Source organism: Monomorium pharaonis, chromosome 2 (assembly GCF_013373865.1).
Source record: "Monomorium pharaonis isolate MP-MQ-018 chromosome 2, ASM1337386v2, whole genome shotgun sequence".
NCBI classification, from domain to species: Eukaryota; Metazoa; Arthropoda; class Insecta; order Hymenoptera; family Formicidae; genus Monomorium; species Monomorium pharaonis.
Genome location: NC_050468.1, coordinates 26,613,112 through 26,638,760, shown reverse-complemented (window position 1 = coordinate 26,638,760; position 25,649 = coordinate 26,613,112). Strand labels below are relative to the sequence as shown.

The 25,649-nt window shown below is 30.7% G+C and overlaps 1 protein-coding gene across 6 annotated transcripts; it reads left to right on the top strand.

Moving 5' to 3' along the window:
- The first annotated feature begins 153 nt into the window (after positions 1–153).
- LOC105839614 (androgen-induced gene 1 protein) lies at positions 154–25,382 on the top strand. Of its 6 annotated transcripts, none has more exons than XM_012686055.2 (5): positions 154–306; positions 5,516–5,683; positions 21,287–21,424; positions 24,112–24,329; positions 24,568–24,766. In XM_012686055.2, the coding sequence occupies exons 2-5, from the start codon at positions 5,528–5,530 to the stop codon at positions 24,764–24,766; spliced, it is 711 nt and encodes a 236-aa protein (XP_012541509.1). In that variant the 5' UTR covers positions 154–306; positions 5,516–5,527. The 6 variants fall into 6 exon arrangements, with proteins under 6 accessions (XP_012541509.1, XP_012541507.1, XP_012541505.1 ...); XM_012686053.3 differs by lacking the exons at positions 154–306; positions 5,516–5,683 and adding exons at positions 9,762–11,253; positions 17,109–17,291 and having other exon boundaries at positions 24,568–25,382; XM_012686051.3 differs by lacking the exons at positions 154–306; positions 5,516–5,683 and adding exons at positions 9,762–11,439; positions 17,109–17,291 and having other exon boundaries at positions 24,568–25,382.
- The last annotated feature ends 267 nt before the right edge of the window (positions 25,383–25,649 follow it).

The following is a 25,649-nucleotide window of genomic DNA, read 5'->3' as shown; positions in this document are numbered from 1 at the left end:
GTCATCTTTATCGTCATCGCCGTTGTCGCATTGATAAACGCGAACAGTAATCGCGAAACGCTGCAGCTGAGTATCCGCGACCCGTTTCGGCCCGGAGTTTTATCAAGTTCAGACGCGGCGATCAATGCTACGTCATTCCGTTGATAACCGTTTACGGATCACGTCGCCGTTGCTATTGAACTTTTAATAGTACGCGCTGGTTCGGTGCCGGGCAGTCGGTCGGTGTTCGATTGTCAGTGCACATCCGACAGCCGTGTTTGACACGCGACTCCTGGGGAGTGGTCATTTAACGACATAATAAACGAGGTAATGTGGACGCAATTCTATTTAATGAGTCAAACGCTTTTTTTTCTTCCACTGTTAAATTTATTGCTGAATGTAAAATTCGCATACATAAAATTCGATATCAATTACGTTAAAATGTTGACTCAATTTGCTCTTTATCATCTTTCTGTTTATTTTGAATGTTATTAGAAATTAAAACGTATACGGAAATAATGTAATATTCTGAGTTTTATTAAGATAAAACGCGCGCCTTCACGGCTTTGATAATTATACTAATTGTTGGTTATATTAATTATAGTAATTGTTATTCCTACATTATAGTTATTATACTTATATTTATATTATTATTGCGATAATTGCGAGGCGTACAAGAGTGGGTTAAGTTATCAAGGAATTTTTTTAGAGTTCTTTCTGTACTCGTTATAAAAAAAAATCCGTTCAAATACGATACCGGGAACACAGCCTTTATCATCTTATTATCATAAAGGGTTATTAAATGTAATAAGTGCCTTTGACCATCAAAGTATGGCGATCATTTATATAACGGTCGGCAGAACTGATTAAAATTTACATACGATTATAATACCGTATTATTACGGCCGAAGGTTTTCAATAAAAAAACGTATTCCTTTCCATATCGTAGACGCGTCGTGTAGAAAACTTTGTAGTTCAGTAACCGTTTTATTTCTCGGTTAAAATTTCCGCTCCGAGAATACAATCTGTGTGCACGTCTGCATAAATCCGTGTGTGTATTTCCATTGCGACGAGATTACAGATTTACGTGATTCTTTGTCGTAGAAGTCACGGAAGAAATACCGTTGAATGACAAGTTAAATAACTGCTCTGAGAAGCACTCGTCTGCATCATCTTGCACGCGAAAGACACGGAATAGATTGCGAAATGTTATCTAAGAGCCTAATTCGGCCGCTCTCAATAATACGTGACTTTAAGATGACACAAAACCTTATTGAATCTTACTTGAAAGTCTGTTTTTTTAGTTACATGAACATACGTAAACAATTTGTTTAACGATAATCGCTCGGGGATAAGTGGCACGCATCATATACATTAAAATTTCAAGAATGAAGGAATCGAATCAAAAGTAAAAAAATTAAATCTTTTTATGTTGATTTTTTGTAATAAATTATGTGCATAAACTTTATGCTGCTTCATATGGATACAGGATTACGTAAACGAAAGCAATTTTGCACAGTCATATTTATCCGATATTGCTTCAATCAAAACGTATTGGTTTGATCAAAGTATGTTTCAAGACTTATTGTTAGTCAGCAATCACAGTTTATCAATAATTAATACTTTTATCTACGTATACACGAAATTTGTGATTTTTAATTAAACGAAAAATTTATCATCAAAATTTGATATTGTAAAAGTCAAATTTTTCTAAAAGTTTGTATATTATGTAATTCTGTCTACTATGTATAGAAACTTTTTTACTCAGATTGAGTCTATTTCAGTCGAGTATACTTGTAGTTTAATCAACTTAATTTCTCCATACATCAGGGCGCGTAGGTATGTATAATTATATTATATGTATCCAACGTAAAAAGTTAATTAATTTTGTACTTTTTTTCAATGTTAAAAATACAAATATTTATTACTTATAAAGATTATTTATTACTTAAAAATGTTTATTACTAAAAAAATATAATAAATAAGTAATAATGTAATAATATCAAATAATGTGTATACATTGCAAGAAAGTCTGGTTTAAAAATTGAAAATCTAATAAATTTAATTAGTACATCTATTAAAAAAATAACCAAATGTTTTTTTTATAAACTACAGGTGAACTTGACTTTTTCCTGCTAAATACCAAAATTTTTTAATGTAATAATACTAGGAACGATGTTCATATATTTTGTTCTTATATTGAAATTATCTCAAGTCAATCTTAAAATATTATTAACTAATTACAGAATTGTATTAGCAACTTAAGAACTGTATTTAAGATTTTTTAAAACATTAATTTTAAGAATAAACTATGAATATCGTTTTAAATTTATTTACTATAATAAATAAAATTTATTGGTATTATTCAGTTTAGGGAAGGCAGCCCCGATAACCTTGACCTTGATATATGTTATTAAGGCCTCTTGAGTGACCTTCAAAAGATTTTAGCTGTTGCTCGTGATTCGTTAAAAAGTTATTAACAAAAAAGTTTTATAAATACGATACATAATTATTCAGTATAGGAGTACATCACATGGGTTTGCGACTTTCCACGCGTAGCGAGGTCTACCCACATTCTCTCCCCCTCCCCGCTTACAAAGCGAAACGACGTCCACGCTTGTACATACTATACACAAGGGTTTGCGACTTCAGATTTGAAATTGTGGCCAAATAGCGACTTTAAAATGTTTGGGTTAGGTTTGGGTTAGGTTAGATTAGGAAGAAATATGGGCAGGGGGGGCAAAAGTAGGGGCCGACCCAGCAAACACGTTTTGGCACGGTTATATCATTTTCTGGTCACTATGTAAATATCTTTGTTATATAACAACGAGATGGCTTTGTGATACAACCGTGGCAACTTAATATAGTAATAACATTTTTGTTACAATTCATTATTATATATTTGTTACGTAACCCAGATCTATAAATTATATGTAATTAAATCACATCCATGTTTTGTTCCATGATTAAGACGTAACAAATACAAAATGTAAGTTACATCATAGAGCCATTTATTGAAAGCTGTAAATTTTACATGATTTCGTTACGTCTATATAATGTGTACCGTGTTCTGTAACGATTATATCACAAAACTCTAAAATTGTTTGTTCTTTGAAAATGACATCACTGAAATGTAATACAATTCACATAAATAACGCATCAAACTCTTTAGTTCCACGCCAGCTGTTATGAAAGTTTGTCACAAAAATTTCGATACCTGATACCTGGATATAGTCCATAGATAATTATTTTTGTGCCAATGAATAGTATTTTTAACTATATTAAATGTTTAATAATTAGTGCATATATACAATAATTGTCGTGACAATTAGATTCTCACTTGACGCGATCCACTCCGCGTGTCTCCTTAATCGAGGACACATGTAAACAATAAGTTATAATAAGATAAGTATGTAATGTACTGCAATACGCGCGCGTATAATTTGTCTCTTTACCCTTACTTTCTTTCTTTTTTTTTCATCACTGCAGGTATTTATTTTTAGAATATATTATATTCGTTAACGTCTATAATTTAATAATAAAAAACATAACCTCAAAATATTGTACTATAAAAATGCGGTAAAGTTTTAAATTATTCTTCTAGGTCCACATAAACTATATATATATAATAAAATTATATTTATTTAACTGAGAGACATTTTCCACAGTTACAAGAATATAAATATTATATTTTGCAACGCTTACAAAAAAATTAAACTATTAAAATATTGTTCACAATTCAGTAAATTATTGTAATTAATCAGTAATATATTTCATTCTTAATATTGGTGCAAATAGTGTTTTAGCAATTTTAACTAGTTTTTCTTTCTCGGACAAGTATATCATATATCATCGACTAAATTAGAAAATCTCATAACTCCATTTTTGGACAAAATTGAGATTATGTGCATATTGATGTACATATAATATATTATAACGATATGCACATAATGTCTCAATTTTGTCCAAAAATGAAATTATAAGGTTTTCTAATTTAGCCGACGATATATACAATTACATATTTGTGAAGTCACAGTGCCAAGTTCCATATTATAATGGTTTCATAAATATTTTGTCATTGTTATGTAGTTGTTACATAACAATCATGAGATTTTTTTCATGTAATTAATATATCACCGTTACAGCAAATATTTTGTCACTGTTATGTAGTTGTTACATAACAATTATGAGATTTTTTTCATGTAATTAACATCACTGTTACAGCAAACTGTGACGACAAATTTGAGAACATTCTCCGCTTCATTCGCGTAACATCCGACATAATTGTTACATCACAAGGAACCGGAGATATGTAATTTTTATATCTTTGTGACGTAAACGTGTTTGCTGGGGAGCCCTTCCCTCGCCCACACGTTCTTTGCATCACACTTTGCATATGGATTAGCAAACATGCAAATCACGCATTTCATATGATATAAAATATATATATTCTAGAAATTAAGATAGATAATAGTGATTGTGTGAATTTAATTCTTTCTACATCAAATGATAATGAACTCAGAAGGGTGATCTTGATAACATATGTCAAGATCAAGGTCATCGAACCTGCCTCCCTAAACTAAATAATTACCAATTCATTTAATTAGATTAACATTACTTTTTAATAAAGGATGTTTTAGTTAACACAAATAAAAATTTTATAAATTTAACTGGAAAATACTAATTAGATCTTTATAGTTAAATTTCAAACGTTCCAGCTAATTTGGAGCATTACAAATCTGTTATAAAATATATATCGAGTTCAATGATAATCAAAAATTTATAATATTATCATAACATTATCATAATAATTAAAACTTTTTTCTTAATATAACAATGTTGAAGATAATTAATTAATTAATTAATACAAAATAGATTATAATACTAATGAATAAAGTATTATTGTTTAATAAAGTGTTGATAATTGTTATTAAATAAATTTATTAAGTAAATTAACATTTACAATTTAATATTTTTAACGTCTTTTTTCGGACAATCTATGATTTGTTTTAAATTTCAGAATACTTTTTTATGTACTGTATTATATTAAGAATTATAAATAAAATCTTAAATCTGGCGCAAATCATAGACCGTCTAAAATAAACTCAATATCACAAAAAACATTTATTTTATACTTCTTTAAGGTAAGAAATGTGGTACAAAATTGGTTAATTAATGTACGCGCCTGTAAACAAAAATTTGCGATCGTTGAACTGCTGCTCTAAGCTATATTTTATATTCTGGCTGAACAAAGCAGATAGCAAAATATGTACAGAGTACCTCAAATATTGCAGAGTTGAAAGCTTATTAATATTAAATACATATAACATATATACGATTAGGAAAAATTAATTTTCTTTTATATAATCTCTCTTTTATTCAATATTTTTGCATTTATAATTATAACATGCATTTGTATCGAATATCGATACGTCCGTATCACATGATTTTATACTATTACTTCAGTATTTTATATTATTGCTCTCACGCTCGTCTTGGTTTCATCATACTAATGCGCATATATTAAATTTGACAGAATTTTATCAAGATGCCACACGCTCTAAACACCCTGGTCCATCTGATCAATGTAGCGGCTTACAGCTTCACACTATATTGTGCTTTCCATATGCACATTCCTATACTTGCAGAAAGGTTCAACAAATTTGACCCTGGCCAACTCAAATACTTAACGATATGGAATGTAGTAAGTATTTTGGTTTTAATTATAAACTTATACTCTCTCTTTTCTTTAGACAAAGTATTAAGAAAGATATAATACGAGAATAAATCTTTCAGCATTTATCCGCACTTTTTATTATAATATTACATTGAGAAAAATTTTCAGAGAATAATGATTAGATTAGCGTATCCAAAAGTAACAAACGGATATTTAGATCAGATAAAATCCGACTACGGTTCAATAAGAATGAAATCATCAGAATATATCCGAAAATAAACGGAAAATAAATACCTATTTATCACTTTTTAAATGACTAATTCGTTTTTTCAAACATTCCGATGATTTTATTCCTAATATTTGTTTGTTACTTTTTGTAAGGATAATTTGATCGGACAGTTTTCTCAGTGTGGATTGAATATATTATTCATTTCAGACACGTCTTGACGTACTTTATGCTTACATTTACATTGTTAAAGTTTTAACCTTGTTCATTTGAATTTCACACATTTTGCTTTTGTTAAAAATAAATATAATTACATTGCTCTTTGTTTGCACCAAAGAAAAAAAACGAGCGGTGATTTGCTTTTTATGAGCTGAAAATGTATACAGGCTCAAATAGAAAGCTTTCAGCATAACATGAAGACAGTATTTTATCACAATGAAATAGATTGAAAAGTTTAACAACGATAAGCATGAAAAGGGGCGGGATTCTGATTTTGAAGGACCAACTCTCTGATTTGTTTAATAGACTATTTGTTTAGTCTATTAAACAAAAGTTGCTATTTAAGATTTATTTTGAGCTTAAAATTAAAAGATATCGACGTTATTACCATATTATTGTTGTTTCTTCTTTACTTCTTATTTTATAACTTTATTTTTTCATAACGCGCGCGCGACGTTCGATCTTAAGAACGAAAATGAGATTGTTACAAATTTTTAAGGTGTGTCATTCATAATCTCTAAAGTAGAAAATTATTAACAAATTATTATCATATGTTTATGATATGTGTATTACTGCATATATATATATATTGCATATTGTACTTCTAATAGTTATAAATATTAAAAATAACAGTTATTTTATCATATTTAACATTTTATAATATTAGTACTTTTAAAATGCTTTTAACAATCAATTATGGCTAAAACTTTTAATAATTTCAAACTAATTTCGTCTCTAATAAAAGCGTTATTGAGAAGTTATGAAATTAAATAATAAGAATGGCAATACACATAACATAAACACATTTCAATTTCTAGTCCAAATTCTACGTAACAATACCATAAGAGATTGTTCTTCGAATTATCACATAAAAGATACGTACGTGGCTGATCACGTAACTCGAAAATTATTTTTCTGATGACATAAACAATTTTATACAATAACTAAATGCGTTATAAAGCATTAAAAATGCATTTAAAAAAGGACTATATGTGGACAAATAATACACGTATTTCTAAAAATTCGCTATTAAAGTTAAATATTATTTATAATCAATTTTAAAAATAGAAAAAGAAAGAGAAAGAGAAGGAGAGGAAAAGATAGTGCGGATAAATATTGATTTACTTTCATATATGTAAGAATATATGTATTATTTATTATAATATATTCTAAAATATATGTAAAATATAAAATTTATTCTTTACATGTACATTACGATCACTGAAAATTCAGTAAAATTAATAAAAATATATTAATATTCAGTAGTATACTTATAACTTGTCAATTAGTGATATATACTAATTTATTTGGACAGTAAATAAAATAAATTTTTATCTTATGCAATAATAAAAAATCTTTATTTTCTTGATATTTTATATGTAAAAAACTACAATGCACACAGAAACCTATTATTAGATCTTACTTGTATAAATTTTTATTTTTATTTTTAATTAGTCTTAATATACAGGACATCCTTCTGATAAAGATCTTTACAATTTCAGAAACGTCTTTAAAAAAAAATTTTTTTTTACGTTATGAATATTTATTATCTACAACCGAGTTTTGTAAAAATGACTGGCAACTTTAGGAATATATAAATATTGTTATCATTTTCTACCTAGATTGGTCCATCAGAGTTTGAAATTGAAATTGAACGATTCTTACATAGAGTAAGCTTCTATATATCGAATCTATCAAATTTTTGTACAGTCGATTAATTCACGAATCGATTGTCTGAATTCTATCAGTGACATACATAAATATAACTTCATCTTTTTAGTCGTTGTAAATTTACATTGTAAATTAACTTTTTGCATATAAATATAATAGGATTTTTATTAAGATTTCATTGTGATTACAAGTTTGATTTAGCCATGAGTCAGCATATCACCAATTCCATAAATTGGACAGCATATATTGTATTTTTATTCCTTCTAAATTTTGTTTTTATTATAATATAAAGATACGTATTATCAAACTAAATTTGTTGATACAATGTTCGAAATTTTTAAATTTTCACAACTTTTCCAAAAAAAAAAAGATAATTTCAAGTAATTGTGCTTTTACGTGGTTTACGACATGGGTTTTATAACCAATGATTACTTATTTTAAAACAGCCTTATGATATTTTACGTATGAATAAATCATTTTTTAAGTAATACATAATTTTTACAGCAAATATGTATTTTTTCATATTTTTCTTGAAGTTTTAACCTTCCTCAAAAAATTACAAATTATTAAAAATGCAATATTTATCATTTTTTAAATAACACGAGGTAAACAGTGTGCCTTTTTATCTCGTCAATGTTTCAAAAATAAATAAAATTTATTATCGCGTGTAGTTTATCACGCGCCGAAGAATTGCGTCAAAAGAATACAACGTTAATACAATAAGATATAAGCAGCGGAATGTTAAAATATGACTGCAAATGTCATATATTTTATGGTCCTTGAAATTCGAATCGAATTGTATTAAATAACGCTATATGACAAATCTCAGAAAAATTTTTAATGAAGCACAGTTTTGGAGAAGTAAAGTTAAAACAATCAAATTCCCAATAGTGTCCAAGCATATTACTAATATTTATTATATATCTCATATTATCTTAAAATTTTTCTGAGATTTATTATTCTCATCATATAACATCATTGACATACAATTTTATTAAAATTTTAGAGGTTACAAAATAAGCAAATAACCGTATTTTTGTAATTACTCTGTTTCTTCATACATAAAGTGTGATAAATTTGCTTTAAAATAAAACATTATCGAGTTATCTTAAATTGTTTAAAAGTTAGAGTGTTTAAAAAATATCGCCAGAATTTTTAAATTCATCATATTTTGAAAAGTATTATGATTATAGCGTTAAAATTTAATATAGATGCACTGATAGAAAAACACGTGATATTTGCGACTATAATTACATAGTAAAATAATTAAGAATATTATTTGTATAGTAACTGTTACGATAATATTACTAATAAAAACCATACACTTAAAATGGTACCAACTATGAAAAAAATGTACTGTGAATTGTACAGTTCTAAAATATATAATATGGTTATTATTACTAATATAATAATAATAATTACACATATAATATTATAATAATAATTACACTATAAAAATGATATTGCTGTAATTATTTTACTATGCAATTATAGTCATATATACATACAATATATTTTTCCATCAATGTGCATATCTTAATATTACATATGAGAACAAAAACATATTTTTAAAAATAAATATTAAACAGAACATAAATATTAAAATAAAAAAATACACATTTATTTTCTATCCGATTTGTTGATGTAGAATTGCATATATGTATACCTGTAAAGTATACATATTGCGTGTATAAATAAGTAAATATTAATCTTTTCATCATCATTACATATTATGACTTCAGGATAAAAAATTATATAAATTTTGCATTATATTTACATAATCAATATTAATTGCCTTGTAAATGACTTTGTCACGCTTCATTGCACACTAAATGTTTTCATATAGTGCTTAAGTGCATAAAATATCAATTTGAACAACTTTCAAAAAACATGATTCTTAATTGCTCTGCATTAATAAATGAATTATATAATTTATACTCCTCTCTTTTTGTATTTTGTATTTCGAATGAAAATATATGTTATGATAACAGAAAATCTATTAGGCATTTATTTAAAGCCGCTAGATTTTAGTATACAACCAAACATATCTACTAATTTTTTTTAAATAGGTGTTGTGTAGATTGAGCTATTTCTTGTTATCAACTTGCTGATAAGTTACGTATATTTGTTACGTATATTTGTGTTAACATGTTTGAATACACATTTTTGTTTGTATGCACATACAATATTTTAAAATCAGAATATATTAGTTAGTTAATGAAAAAAGACAATCGAGATTGTGTGTGAATTCAATTCTTTATTTTTATTAAAAAAAATAAGTGTCAAGAATACATGATAATTTTTTCTGCGCAGTTAAAATATCTCGATATCAGATATATCTTTGATAACCAACCAATCAATAGAAAAGAAATGTTTTGCTATGTATTTCTCATTAGTCACTAGCGCATTAATATATTTAATTACTAATAACGTAGAATAGAGGGGAACTAACAAGACCTTTTGTAAGTCGACCAAATTAGACCAGACTTAACAAAGGATGGAGAAATACGGCTATTGTATCTCCTTCACTGTTATGTCACTAACTTCGTAATTCCAAGTTTCTAGAAAGTCTAGACCTTGTTGAGAATAGTAAATTGGTCTCTCTTCCTTTCTCTCTCTCTCTCTCTCTCTCTCTCTCTCTCTCTCTCTCTCTCTCTCTCTCTCTCTCACTTTTTTTTCTTTTTTTCCTGTATATTGTTTTCCAAAGACACCTTTATTAAAAAATAAATTAAGTAAAGTTTGTGTGCCAAAGAAATACACATCTTAAATATGCATTTTACATTTCTAAACGTGAAAAATAGATCAAGAATACATAAGAAGCGCAACAACCGATTTGAAATGAAATACAAAAAAAGAAAAAAGCATAAAACTGTATCAAGCTGTGCATCGGAGGCTCGAAGAAAATCTAACGAGCCGAGCATGCGAGACTCGTCGAGAGGAAGAAATGACGCAATTCCCGCACAAACAGTAAGTCGAGGAGATATACGCCTACACCGAGGCGGTATCTCCGTGCGAGGCAGCAAGGTTCGTGAATAGTTAATGCAACAAAACACGCCAGAGGCCGATGTCCTTGATCGGTGATCGGCTTCGAGTCGGCTCCCCGCTGTCTCAATTCACTAGAATGATATCGATCGCGCGACGAGAGGCGTTCTTCCGTCTCGACATCGGGTCGCGGAGTTTACGACCCGGGGACCAGCCTCGAGGAAAGTGGGAAAGCGGGCGCGCGCGCGAGGCTAGGACGGGGAGGCTAGGGCGCCTGCGAGACCTAAATCCACCACTGCGCACCGCCACGTTCTCTCCCTTCCATCCTTTTTTCTCCTGAACGGCACAGCGGCCGCATGAACCAGTGCCAAACGCACGCATGCTGCGGTCTTTTCTCTCCCTTCCCACCCGCCGCCGCGCGTTTTACTCCGTGATCCGCATCCGTCAGTAAGTCGCGGGCCGCCGACACGCGAGGTGTTACCTTTGTGCTGAGTACCACGTGAGGACACGCGGAACTTGACTCTCGGTGTTTCGCGCTCCGAAAGAGAGACGGAGAGAGAAAAAACGCGATAAAAAGACGAGGGGGGAAAGAAAAAAAGAGAAAAACCAAGAACGGAGCAGACACCGCGCTCACAGACGCATACCGACCGCATTTAAGAATCCGAGCGCGCGTTTCCCATACCAAGTAAGGGTAGATCGATCAGTATCCCGAGGTTGTAGAGAGATGTGCGTAAGACTGATTAAAAATAGAGTTCTCTCTCTCTCTCTCTCTCTCTCTCTCTCTCCGCCTCTTTTTTTCAACCTCTCTCTCGCTCGCTCTCATTTTACGGGTGTGTCGATGGACGACGATAAAAGTAGAACGCGGTTCACCCCCGCGCACGGCAGGCAAGGTGTTGCGTGATCTCGATGAACCGGAGTTCGGAGTACCCGTTCACGTTCGCAAGAGTGATCTCATATGCACGCACGCACACACGCGACGACGGCGTTGAATGCGTCGGTCGACCTAATACCTTCGCGCGGAACGAGTCTTGCGCGCGCGACGACGACCCTCGCCGCGAGAGGAGGTTAGGGTAGTATCCGCCGCGCCGCGTTCCCCGGGACAATCGCACAGGGCAATTGTTGCGCGTCGAAGCCCCGGCGGGGTAGGGTCCCCCAGCGCAATTTCAACCCGAATCCGCAAACCGCACGACGACGACGTCAGCGTAAAAGACACGTGGTGCGAGCGTGACAGTATAGTATTGCCTCACGCGAGAGTAAATATAGGGGGATAATTGAGGAATGAAGTATTTTTTTTGCGGCGCGGAGTCAAGGATTCCAAATCGTAGGCTTCCTAGGAGAGGAGGCGGGGGGGGGGAAGGGGGGGAAGTACAAACCTCTGTGAAAAGTTTGAGAAATTACCTAACGACGTACCCGCTCTATTATTACCAGGCTTGTGTGGAGCCTACGCTTGGAATTTTCTACGATTTATTCTACGAAAGCATCAGTTATTATTTATTTGGTTAATTTTTAATGAAAGACCTGTTTCATATGGCATACTTTTTCGTTTCGTATAGAATCATATTTTAAATGCATTGTTGCTTTTGATTTTAAACGACGGACCTATGGATGAAATTAAAATCTCGAGTTTGCGAAAAGGGCAAGGCCGCCAACTTTTAGAGTCTTAAAAAAACTCGTTTTGAATTTTTTATTTATAAAAAAATTAATTATTATTTATTTATTTATTCAATTTTAAACAGGTCTATAAAATCATAATTACAAATTTTTAAAAAAGACACAAAAAGGAGACCAACATAAACTTTTTAAATATTTCTCATCATTTATTCCTTTCACTATAAATTCGTAATGTCTGCAATTTAAGCATTCTACGATGTTTTTATCTAGAAAAAAATCATTATTATTATTATTTAGTCAATTTTAAATTATAAATTTATGGATAACAAATTTTTTCAATTTCTTATTTGTTTTTACATTATTATTTATTTATTCAATTTTAATCAAATCTGCATTTATAGAATATATGAAGATCATAGTACAATCTTCTTCCTGTTTTATATAGAATTATATTAGTGCTTTTAATTATGCGGAAATTTCCGAGATTGTGTCGTTGCAATTATCTGAAAGGACAAGAAGTCGCAGTCACAATACATTCACAATTTATCTTCCGGTTTTTTGTTCGAAAATTCCTGTAACAGGTTGCTTAAAAGAAGATACGCATGGTAGGAAAGTCGTAATAAATCATTACATCACGAAACTAACGAAAGTAATTTTAATAAATCATCATATCACTGTCACTGTTCGTTTACGCCGTAAATGCCAAAGCGGCACTTAATTCTTGACGTGAAAAGAAAAAGTAAGTGACGACTTGAAAAGGTCTATGATTTATGATTTTTAATTAAGTTGAAATATTCGTGCGTTATAGCAATTATTTAAAGGGCGATTCAAAAAATCGTATGTCGCAGTATGTCGCACATTACCTTCTGATTGTTCTGTTTTGATTAAAAATAATATTTTAAGAATTGTTGATCCGCGGCTTTGTTATATTGTTGAAAAAAATATAGTTATTTGAAAATACAATATCATTTTTCTTTATATTGAAATATATTCGAAAAACGACGGAAATTAAAATAACACGTAAAATTATATCCTCTTTGTATAACATAAAATATCGTTTTCTCTTTGTTAACTTATTTTTAATTATTATAGATTTAACTTTCTTATTATTAGATTAAAATATATACATAACATAGTCTCTGCGATGTACTACGATCAAAGAAAGACTGTTTTAAAAGACTTCATAGTTTTATAGTTTCCATACTTTTTTCTCAAAAGAAAAACATTCTTTCGAAAATTTATCATATTTTCCACATTAATAATCATTTTTTCGTTATTTTCTGTACTTTATATTTAATTGTTTCTATTTTTCCGAAATATTTTATAATATGTTCCTTCGAGTTTTTTTTTTTTTTTTCAATTTATTCGAAACTTTTTTTATAATTGTACGTTGTTCTGTATTTCCACTCGAAAATTTGTCCACGTTCGCACTTATCTACTCTAACTGGCTCTTTAACTTGCATGCAATCGACAGACAGCAACACCACAAGTTGACAGCTTCTGTCGACAGCACGTGTAGCCGCAAAGGGTTTAAACGAGAATGAGTATCGGACGACGAGTGTATCGGCAAGCATCGTATAGCAAATACTATTGTCGGGTGGGTAATCGCGTTCTAGATTCGTGAATTATAAAGTCTCTGCCGCGCAAAGTGAGTTATGTAACGTAATAGCCTAGCAACGGGTCACCTAATATTTCTTTTGAACGCTTCGCAGTTCATATTAAATCCGTGTAAGAGAATTGCCCTATATTAATTTTACGCTTCGCTAGTACGGCTAAAAAAAAAAAGAGGAAACGAGCTCACCCACGAACAAGTGAGCCCCGATGACCTGGTAAAAATATATAAGACGATATTAAAGACGGGATTTGATGGGCTGAAGTCACAATACACCTGCGTAATAAGCCTTGACATAATCACGAGCGCATTCATACTTATACCGTATTCACGAGCATTAATTTAGATTTAATTAATTTTTCTTCTTTTTATCTTTTTATCTAAATTATTTAAAGTCTAGAGAAACATGTCCGAAACAAAATTATGTTTCTTGTTGTGTAAATTAACGCTCGTGAATACGGTATAAGTGATTACGTTAAGGCTTACGCAGGTGTATTGTGTACTTCGACACAAATCCCGTCTCTAATATCGTCTTTTATATACATGTATATATATATATATATATATATATATATATATATATATATAATTCGATGAACGTCGTATCCATTTTGATATCCGTGGTTTTTATTAACTTTATGTTTTTTAAATATATTTTTTTACTTAAATTCTTGTCCCTCGCTTGAATATCTTTGTTATTATGCAATCTGTCTTTATTCAACCTCTCAATGTCACGAGAAAGCGTCTTCCTTTATAATTACAGACCTTTATAATTGTGATAACAACCTGTAAGAAAGTTTCGATGAATTCAGGCTAATACTAGTCTGTCATAATGTACTTTGCGCTTACACAAAGTGCTTTTACGTTGCATAATGCGATTAGGAGGGTCATTTAGGCGAACGATATAACGCTTCTTCGATCCTCCAAGCTATTGTTTTACCTTTCAATTTCTACGTGATATAATATTTTGTTCCCACTGCTTCGTGTGCACTGAGAGCGAGTGTAATCACCTTTCCTCACGAGAAGTAGTACAAGATAGAAATCAAGCGTGAAAAGGTACGAAGAAATAAATGAATAGTGAGGTAACGAGAGGCATCACACTTCTCATTTTATATAGAAAAGACCGATTTATATAACGATTTATGTACATTTCTATACATAAAACGTATGTATTTTTGATATCTATTTTAATTGAGCAAATCTTATTTCGAACAAGATCATCGTTAAAATACGCGCAATTTGAAAATTAGAAAGAAGAAATGTGAGCGTCGCTGATTTATGTAAATTATGTGAAATCAAATGAAAGAGATAAACAAAGATATACAAAGAGAGAGAGAGAAAGAGAGAGAGAGAGAGAGAGAGAGAGAGAGAGAGAGAGAAAGAGCGCGAAAAGGAGATACCATGTATAAAACATTTAGTTATTAGTGTTTTAGATTAATTAACAAAATCAGAACATCACGTTTTCTTCAGTCTTCCGCTATGCTATTTTCGAATCTTAATTATTATATATATATATATATATATATATATATATATATATGTATATAATATTGTTTGATATATATATATATATATATATATATATATCGCGGAATTGTTTGAGCTATATATATCAAATATAATTCAAATGCAATTCATTTTTACTTTCTTATAAGTTTTCTTTGACTTTTTCCGTAATCATTAATGACGAAATTGACTTCATCAGTTATTTCATTGATTATTTTTAGATTTATTTTATATAGCATGTATCATTTAAAATAAATGCAAAGGAAAAAAAAATTAATATTTGTTATGTACGTGATACCTTTTTTTCGTCAAGAGTACTTAGTTACGTATACATTATATAACTCAGCTATATATTCACTTGCATAATGTACGCACGTGTTAGGAAATTATCAACTGAAACTTTCCATCTTCGTACGATCTGCCGTTTGCATATTTGTCACTTTTTCAACAATAATTCTCGATCTTGGTGGTACTTGTACATTAAAACTTTATACGATCAGTCGAATAGCTGAATGGACCGTTGATCGATCACACAGATGCAAGCAAAAAAGGATTGTGTAAAAATGAACAGAAAATAAAATAACTTTTTTCATTAAAATATTCAATTTTCTATTTATGTTTCTTGGAAAAAGTAAAGACAAATAAAACACTCACGCACATACAAATAAATAAACATATATGTATATAGGTAGATGTATTTGAACATTTGAATATAACTGTGTTATAATTTCATAATTCATTGTTATTGCTATCATAAAACTATTGATAATAAAAATAAAAATAAATAGTTTTTATTTTTTTTATATCATATTTTATACCATCAGTACCAATAGAATGTTTCTAAATTAATCGTTTTATTTCTATCATTTAATCATAATTCTTGGCTCAATGAATAGAAACAAATCGTATGATGCTACTGTTCATCGCAATCTTAAATTTTTACATAATCAGATCCGCGAAATACCATGTCTAATAAATGATTACTGAGATTGCGCTTAGAGAGATGTTCTTGCTCTCTCTCTCTCTCTCTCTCTCTCTCTCTCTCTCTCTCTCTCTCTCTCTCTCTCTCTCTCTCTCTCTCTCTCTCTCTCTCTCTCTCTCCCTCTATTTTCCATTAGTGCAGCGATTTCTCTTGGTTGCCTGTCATTTTTCTTCGAGAGAAGATTTGTTAATAATCCAGTGAAAGACTTAAAAAAAAAAAGTAATGTATGCCATAATGTATGCCAAGAAATTGCCGCAATTAGAGCTGAGACTTCGGTCGCGGTAATGGAAAATGCGGTTTGAGAGAGTAATGATTTTCAGGCACAGTTTAAACGGTCATTTAATAGAATGCACTATCCCAGATTCGATTATGTAAAATTTCCCATGATCAGATTTCACACACGTGGCTCAGCGCCACCGGGCGCGAGAGTTCGAACGAGTCCTCTAACGATTCTAACTGGAGAAAATAATTTAGAGAGAGAGAGAGAGAGAGAGAGAGAGAGAGAGAGAGAGAGAGAGAGAGAACAAGTTATGAGATTGTTTCGCGAAGGGAAGTATAAGTCGACGAGTACGCGGGGTCTTTCTGTTCTTGCTGTCGCGGTGCCTTATGGTCTCCCCAAAAAAGAGTTAATTGCACGTTTCAGACTTAACTTTTAAACAGCCGTGAGATGCGAGAGGGCCTAGCGATCGGATTCCATGCGGCTACCTTTCTGCTGTACGCTTTCGCGGTTTATTACGATTACACGTACACGATCGTGCCGGACAATGTCACGAGCATGCACAACGCCTACGGTGGAAAGTTCAAGTTCCTAACGTTCTGGGATGCGGTTAGTATCGACGTGCGAGTTGAGCGCTTCTTCTTCTTCTTCTTCTTCTTCTTCTTCTGTTTCATTGATGAAGCTGCGAAGTCCTTTCGTTCGGTAACCACATGCACGCTGCACACAGACGAGCACAAGCTCATGTTGTCCGTGTCGGTCCCTCACTGTCACTGTAAAATTCCGTTACGTCTTGGAGAATCTCCAAGCCGAAGGAAACGAAACTGTTATTACGCTCGTGATTACGCAAATTTGATCGGAAAGTCCAGACCAATGTAACGAAATATCGATCACGAGCCGCTTCAAGATTCGATAGAAATTATTGCAATGTGACTTTATTAATTATTATTCAGATATTATTATCTTCTAAATTTTATATATATTGATTTATCATAAATATATTTGCAAAGACCGGCGCTTCCGCGAGTGCCATTTGTGCTGTGTGATGCGTAATGAGGTATTAATTTTACATATGGAAACGTCTGCAGTTGCAACGATCATTAGTCACGACACTTTTTCATTCCTGGTTTTTCTTCCTGCTCTTCGAACAAAGAAAAAGAATTACTGTATTTTTTATAGAGCAGCAAACCAATGAGAAACTCTAATACTCTTCTCGCAAAAACTGATTCTCTACGATCGTAGATTTAGTACGCAATGTATCCTTATTGCCATGTTACGTAATAGTGAAAACCGACACGTCCACCTAGTGGCTAACAGGCGAACGCAAAAATCAAATAACGATGATATAATATTCTTCGAATCAGCAAGATAGAAAACGGGATATACTCATTGATAATGATTATCAGTACAATCAGTAATTACAAAAGAATCCTTTCAGCGTTTATACTGGGTGATAATCAGGAAACCAAATAACTGTCATTTTGTAATAAATGAATAGAATGAAATGGATCGTACACACTGGAAGGAGAAACCCTTCATTTTTATTAGCGCAAAAAGTATATGAACATAAAAGTAAATATTATCAAAAAATGTCAACATTGCGAGTTGCTTGGATCAGTGCGATATCTGATTTTTGGAATAATACAATAATTGAAGGGTTGTCGAAAAATTAATAATTACACTTTTTAACATTGAATGTATTTTTGCACTATACGTGTTAAAAAATGATAGTTTTTCTTTATTTTATTTCGTTTACTATTCGATTCCGCGAAAATAACTTTTGCTTTCAGCAACTTTCCGATTGTCATCCTTGTTGTATCTTAATTAGTAACTCAAGCAGTACACAACAGTGTCACTCAATGTGTACTTCATAAAAGAAAAAGTCTATGTTCTATAGAAAATTAAGAATGTAAAAAAATAATAATCATTATCTTGAGGACCACCAAAGTGGCTAAGCTCAAACTTTCTAAGTGTATGTACATTCTGATGAACGAACGTTTTGATGAACACGTTCAAGACACAATTGCACATTAGAATTGTGTATCTTTCAATTGATATTTATCTCACGAAGGCACAAAAAATTTGCTTGTTAGAGACGAGTGCAGCTCTCTGTTTCACTCAATTTGTCCCGTTGAGCCAAAAGCGTGACTCTACATTTGACGAGAGATTGCGTTCGAGCATTTTGTCACTTACCGTCGAACGATGACACACACTTGACCATTTCACGCTTAAATTACCGCCATCAAGCAGCCTGTAAAGAGCAAAATTCAATTGTTCAAGCACCACTCCATATTATGCAGCGAAACGGACGCACGTGTCAAAACTGCTTATGTGCAGCGTTAGTCGATAATTACGCTGATATGTACGTTTAATTCGAATTAATCATTTCATCTAACAAAACGAAAAGCATAACTAAGATTTAAGATTTTTTAATTAACTTGAATTTTACTCGCGTTCATTTTTTAATCGAGCAAGCAGACAATCGTTATCGTAATATCGATTAAAATTTCCGATAAAAATATAAAATGAAATTTAATAATTTTTAATTTTAATTGAAATAATGTTGACTATACTTCTGAAGATGCCCATACTCCGATTTAATTCAAATTTTGAAAATAGGCTTTTAGATAAAGGAAACATGTGAGAAAGATTATCGGCGATTGACGGACTTTTTTTTAATGTCAGTAAGTAGGGAATTGATCATTTTTCAATCTTCACCTTACTAAATAAATAAGTTTACAATATAGTAAAAATAATGGACACTGAAAAGATTAGCAAGATCTCTACGCAATAAAACGTATCATGAACCACAAACAAAAACATCATAGCACATGCTGCTTTGATTTGTAAAACCTTTCTTGTTTCTCTCATTACTCACTTCTAATAATTTACGACCAGTATTGATATTCACATTGTTTATAAGTTATTTTCTGTTTCTATAATAAACGTTAGTTTTATCATAGAAGCTGAGATAGAATGATAAAAAATTTGAACTAAATCGGAGCATGGGTGTTTTCGAAAGTTTCGTCATAATTTTTAATTGCTAAGAATTTTTGTTATTTATTTTTAAGGAATTTTTAAGAATCTCAATTTAGATGCTAATTGTTCATAATATCGAGTGTAGTGCAAATAATTAGGTCACTTCCTCTTCTCCTCTGTCAACGGGTTGAAGTGCTACTCGTGGTGACTTGCACGTGACAAATATCATCGTTCGATTGACACGTGATAAGCTAGAGGTGTAGAACAAGTGTTTTAACGGGTAAATACTTGATCTTAAAACATCAATGTTAAGTTTAAATGTTCAAGCGAAATCGTATAAATTGTATGATATATGGAAAATATTTAGCAAGTTATACAAATATTTAGATATTATGCAACATTGCCAATTCAATGGCGTGTTACATATTCAGTTATACACAGTATAAATATTGTAACATTAAAAAAGGTTGGCAAAAATTCAATTATGTTGCTTAAAAAAATTTTAATAACAACCTGAAAGAATTGAAAAATTTAAACTGTAAAGCGTAATATAAGTCGTACTTTAAAGTCGTAGTTTTAAATTTATATTTTATATTTTGTTATATTTATATTTGTAAAAGTGTTTTTTCTAGAAGTAAAATTTAGTCTTTTTGTATGCATTTTATGTTTAAAATATTCAAGTTTTTGAAACCTGTTCATTAGTTGTCTTGTTCATTCAAGGCTTATTTAGATCTAAAAGTAACAATTGTTACTCATTAAAAATATTAAGCAAATAAATTGTTATAAAAATAAAAACCCGATAAAAATATTTGATTATGATAAAGAAAATAATTAACAAGAAGTTAAAAAATGTGTTGATTGTTTAAGTAAAAAACAAGGGATTAATTTAAAAAATAGAAACAATTCATAATGACATCTCGATACTTTTCTTAGTACATTTATATTATTATAATACATTGCACGTGTACAGAATGTATAATAAATGCACAGTAAAAATACAAGTCATTAAATATTATCGCTTATGTTAACAATGTTGTTATCGATGGTCTTGAAATGTTAAACTATGCAAATAATAATTTCTGCTACTTAAATTGGAAATGGTGAAACTCAATACTTTAAGATTTCATCGATTTACTTTTATCGATGAAGGAAATAAGAGAAACATTAAGCACAATGATGTGTACACACACACACACACACACACACACACACACACACACACACACACACACACACACAAATTATATATATATGATTACATTTTTTATCTTATAACAATACTTTATATACGCTATCTGTGCGAATAAATGTATTCTTAGTTTGTCTTTTATACTATTTAAGTTTTAAGTAGCAAATAAAATGTAACAAATAAAAAGAGTCACTTCACATCCGTTAAAAACTTGCATTGATTAGTCTTATTAATTTTATGTAAAAATCTGTTAAAAAATCTTAATTATTAATATATTTAGAATTAATATATTTAAATAGATTTAATAATAAGAATACGTAGCAATAACATCATAATTAATTTTAAGCGATACTTATTGTATTATGATATTAATTACAGTGATAATTAATCCTTATTTACATGTTAATTAAAACACTGAAATATATCATTTGTGTTCCAGATTCTACAAGCATTATTCTTTTTGATATGTCTCGTAAACGATTTATTTGGTACGAATGCTGTAAACCCCAAGAAACCGCCCTTCACGCGGAAATTAAAAGATTATTTCCACGCAAGCCTAGGGTTTCCCATTGCTATGGTGAGTATAAATTAAATTTTTTCGTAAGATTACATTTATACCAAATTGAAAAGGGAAAAGTAGATAATTACAATACATCCAAATAAATTTTTACACAAATGTTTATTAGAGTTTTATTTATTAGTATATGTTTATTTTATTAGTATATGTAAAAAATTTTGATTTAATTTGTAATGCTTATAAAATTTGTAACTAAAATGGAAAAAAAAAACGTTATTTTACAAGAATAAAAAACAAATAACTTAAACCAATAAAAGAGTTATGGTTAAATTTTACATAGATACTTGAACATAATAAAACGTAATAGAAATAATAATAGAACGTTCTATGAAATGAATTTAACTCCATTAAAGAAGACAGAGATATCATTTTCAAAGCACTAAATGACAAAAGGTCATTTGCGACAAAAAGAAAAATTGATTTTATGTTTTGCGAACTATACAATGCAGTTTGACTGAATTGCAACATTCGCAATTTAAATATATTAGCATAAATTTATTATTTAATATAATGCGTACATAAAAACAAATTTTTTATTTCATATTTTTCTAATATTGTCTCACGAACGCGTTGCACAAAAACGCAAATGCGATCCATATGTTGCGTTGTCAAACTTAAATATGTAGATCTCATAATATTAAAATTTTTTTAATTTTATAAAACTTCTATTATTATTTCTATTACTTTTTATTAATTTCTATGTTTTATATCTACAAGTACCTATGTAAAATTACAGCATAATTCTTTTATTAGTTGAAAAGTTTTTTGTTTTTGATTCTTGTAAAATAAAGTTTTTTTAGTTTTATTTATTTACAAATTTGATAAGAAAATTATGAATTAAATCAAATTTTATATATATATAAAATTTTAATAAACATATGTATAAAAATTTATTTGGATTTATTTAGTTTATTTGGATTTTGTTTAGAAGTTATTTACCTAAAATTGTAATAAAATAGGGCTATTTTTGTTGCAGTTTATAAACCAAAACCGTAACTATTAAGCTTATAAATCAAAATTTTTTATTATTTCTTAAAAAAAAAATAAAACTAAGAACTGTGTAATTTTTAAACTTTAATAACTTTTATCTGATATTATAGAGTCAAAACATTTTCGAAACCATTCTATATAAGACGCAGGTCGTAGGTTACAAATGCGGATGCGATAATCTATCATCAACGATGGTATTAACGTTTTTGTTTGGCTGTCGCATCCGCGTTTTGCATCTTATGTAAAATGGCCTTTATGAAAAATACTGCTTAAATATATGTAAAGATTATGCCTGATCAATAAGGGTTACAGCAAAACTTTTATTTCAAAAATTCAGAGAGAAATACAATAAAAATATGAATTAATTTTTCTAATTATAATATACTTAAAGCACATCGAAATATTTTACCCAATATTTTACAAATTTAAACATTTCTTTACAATTTTTTCTGACCAAAGTTCATGCAATACTATAGAACTATGATTTTTAATATGTCCTTATCCTTAAATATTTTATCGATAAAAAATTCTTATCAAAATTCTTATCTGCGGACTTTCCCGTGTCTGCACGTATAGTTTCGAGAAAAAGGAAGGGGAGCATTACGGTTTCCTTGATCACATCAAATTTCCATCTCTTTTTCATAATTTCAGAATTTTTTATCAAGGAAAGAATTTGAGGGTGTGAGGAGATATTGAAAGAAAATGAGTATAAAGAAATGTTTAGACTTGTAAAAATAATAAAATCAATGTTTTTCAATGTTTACGACTGTTAAGATAATCGAACAAGATAAAGCACTCTGAGCAAACTAATTATATTACACGTGTTATATATTTGCTATACATTGAAAACACATTAGAATTCAACATGACTTATACACTGAAAAAAAAGGTAATATATTCAATAAGATGTGTATATTCAATAAGATATACTCAATACAATAATATATACATATACTATTGCAGTATCAACATTATACTTGCATTAATAGCAAATATTATTGCATTGAGTATTTTATGTAGTTGGCAGTCTGCAATTACATATGTTATTGGCTATAGTACTTTTTTTTCTATGTACGTGCAATCAGTTGAGGATATTAAAAAAAAACGACCAACAATATTGATACATTATATTATTTGCGATATAACAACAGCTATGAATGATTGATAAAAAATTAATGTTGACACATTGCTGTTATTAAAAATAGAATTTATGAGTTTAACTTAACAGACATAATGCTGTCTCATCTTCGAATTAGTCTGCATTACTTGTTGAAATAATTGTTGGCAACATGACTCAACATCAAGACATTTAACTATATCTAGATATAGAAAGATAAATATTTGTGGATAGGGATTTTATTTAACTTTCTTCTAATATTTTAAAATAAATATTTTGATGTATAATAAAATACTTTGATTTACATTTTATTTAATAAGCATCTTCGTTATACGCCTTTATCTAATTTTGAAAAACTTCGTATTTTTACTTTAAAAAATTAAATAACGGCATTAACTTTTTTATTAGCTAAAGAATAAAGAATACTTTATTTATTTTATTTTTGGTTTCTATAGAAATATATTGTTTATAATGAAGATTGAGATAAGTTTTATTATATACGTTAGATTTTATATAATTTTTTATTTGCGAAAATAGTGCTTAAATGTAAAAGTATAATGCCGATTTCGTTGCCTTGCAGTTCGTTGGCGTGACCTTCTGGGCGTTAATGTTCGTGGACCGTGAATTGGTATTGCCGAAAGCGTTGGACCCATACTTTCCATGGTGGTTAAACCATTTAATGCACACGATGATCATGGTGACGACTATGTTGGAGATAATCGTCGCACCGCGGCAATATCCCAAGCGATCTTGTGGCCTCGGAATACTCGCTACCTTCATGCTCACGTATTTAATCTGGTAAATGAAACGGATTTACGCATATTCGCTTTTCTTTATTGTAATAATAACGCGTTACGGAGATGAGAGTGTCAGCAGCTTTATATAATACAATAAAATTCAAAGGGAGGATGGAAAGTATATATATTTCAACACAGTAATTCTGCATATCAAAGATAGAAGTTCTGGAGAAACTCTTTATAACATAATACACACAAAGAAAAAAGAAAGTAAACGGTTTACTATTTCTCAATTTCAGGATACACGTAATCTATTATAAAAGCGGCGTTTGGGTGTATCCCGTGATGGAGGTGTTGACGCAGCCACTACGGGTTTTATTCTTTGCCGTACTACTGACATTCTGCACGATCCTATACTTCGTTGGGGATACGCTGAACAACATCATCTGGGGTAACGAAAACACAAAGCATAAAAAGTCACACGCCAAATCCAAGTAGCCTCGCCCAAGCGTTCCTAACGGGTGATAAAAAGCCACCACGGTCTCTGCCTGCCGCCTGCGGTGTTGGTGAATAAACAAAATGGATCTTTTCTACACCCTCCGTTGCAGCATGCACAATGTATAATATGTCAGAAGTAAATGTCATTTAGAATATTAGTGCTATGTATGTGCATGCGAGGCGCAGTATAAGGTATAACAGTGAGGACTTGCGTGATCGTTAACCCGGCGCGGTGGAGATAACACGAATGAACAGGAGCAGCATGCAAGGTGCAACGCATTTCCAACGCGATCACGGACCAAGGGGGACTAATCCGTGGGTATAGTGTATTTTTCTTCTCATTTCCCTTTTTTTCTTCTTGCGCGCCAAACGAATAAAACGATGCCTCATATCAATCCCTCATCTTCCCTTCCGCTCATGATAATACTTATTTTTGTACTTTCGTAGCGAACGACCTATTATAAATATATATTATTGTTTTTACAAAAAAAGTTGTAATACGGTGCACGTAGAATACGTGTGTAATATAATGCATATAATGTACGATGTAGCATACGTAAAAATTTGCCCGAACTAAAGTCCAGGTATATTTGTGTGATCGAGTGTAGGAAAAAAATACGTAGCGGTAACGGAGAGCGTGGAGCCGGATATGAAAACGTAGAAACGGCAGACGGACGAGAGGGAATCGTAAATGTACCGATCGTAACGTTACCGATCATCCGGAGAACACGCTTGCTGAGGACATTTTCTTGCTACAAGTGAGAAGTGCCTTGGCGAAACCTAGTACCGTTTACGGAAAGAAGATTTTAACTCCGACGTTGAGACGAAAATATATCATTACCTATGTATATAATTATTGGTATAGCTTAATTCAACGAGTAAT

Coding starts and splice junctions, on each gene's coding strand:
- LOC105839614 (XM_036283518.1), top strand. Junction 21,425..24,111: donor TAGGGTTTCCCATTGCTATG/GTGAGTATAAAT, acceptor GTTGCCTTGCAG/TTCGTTGGCGTGACCTTCTG. Junction 24,330..24,567: donor ATGCTCACGTATTTAATCTG/GTAAATGAAACG, acceptor TCTCAATTTCAG/GATACACGTAATCTATTATA.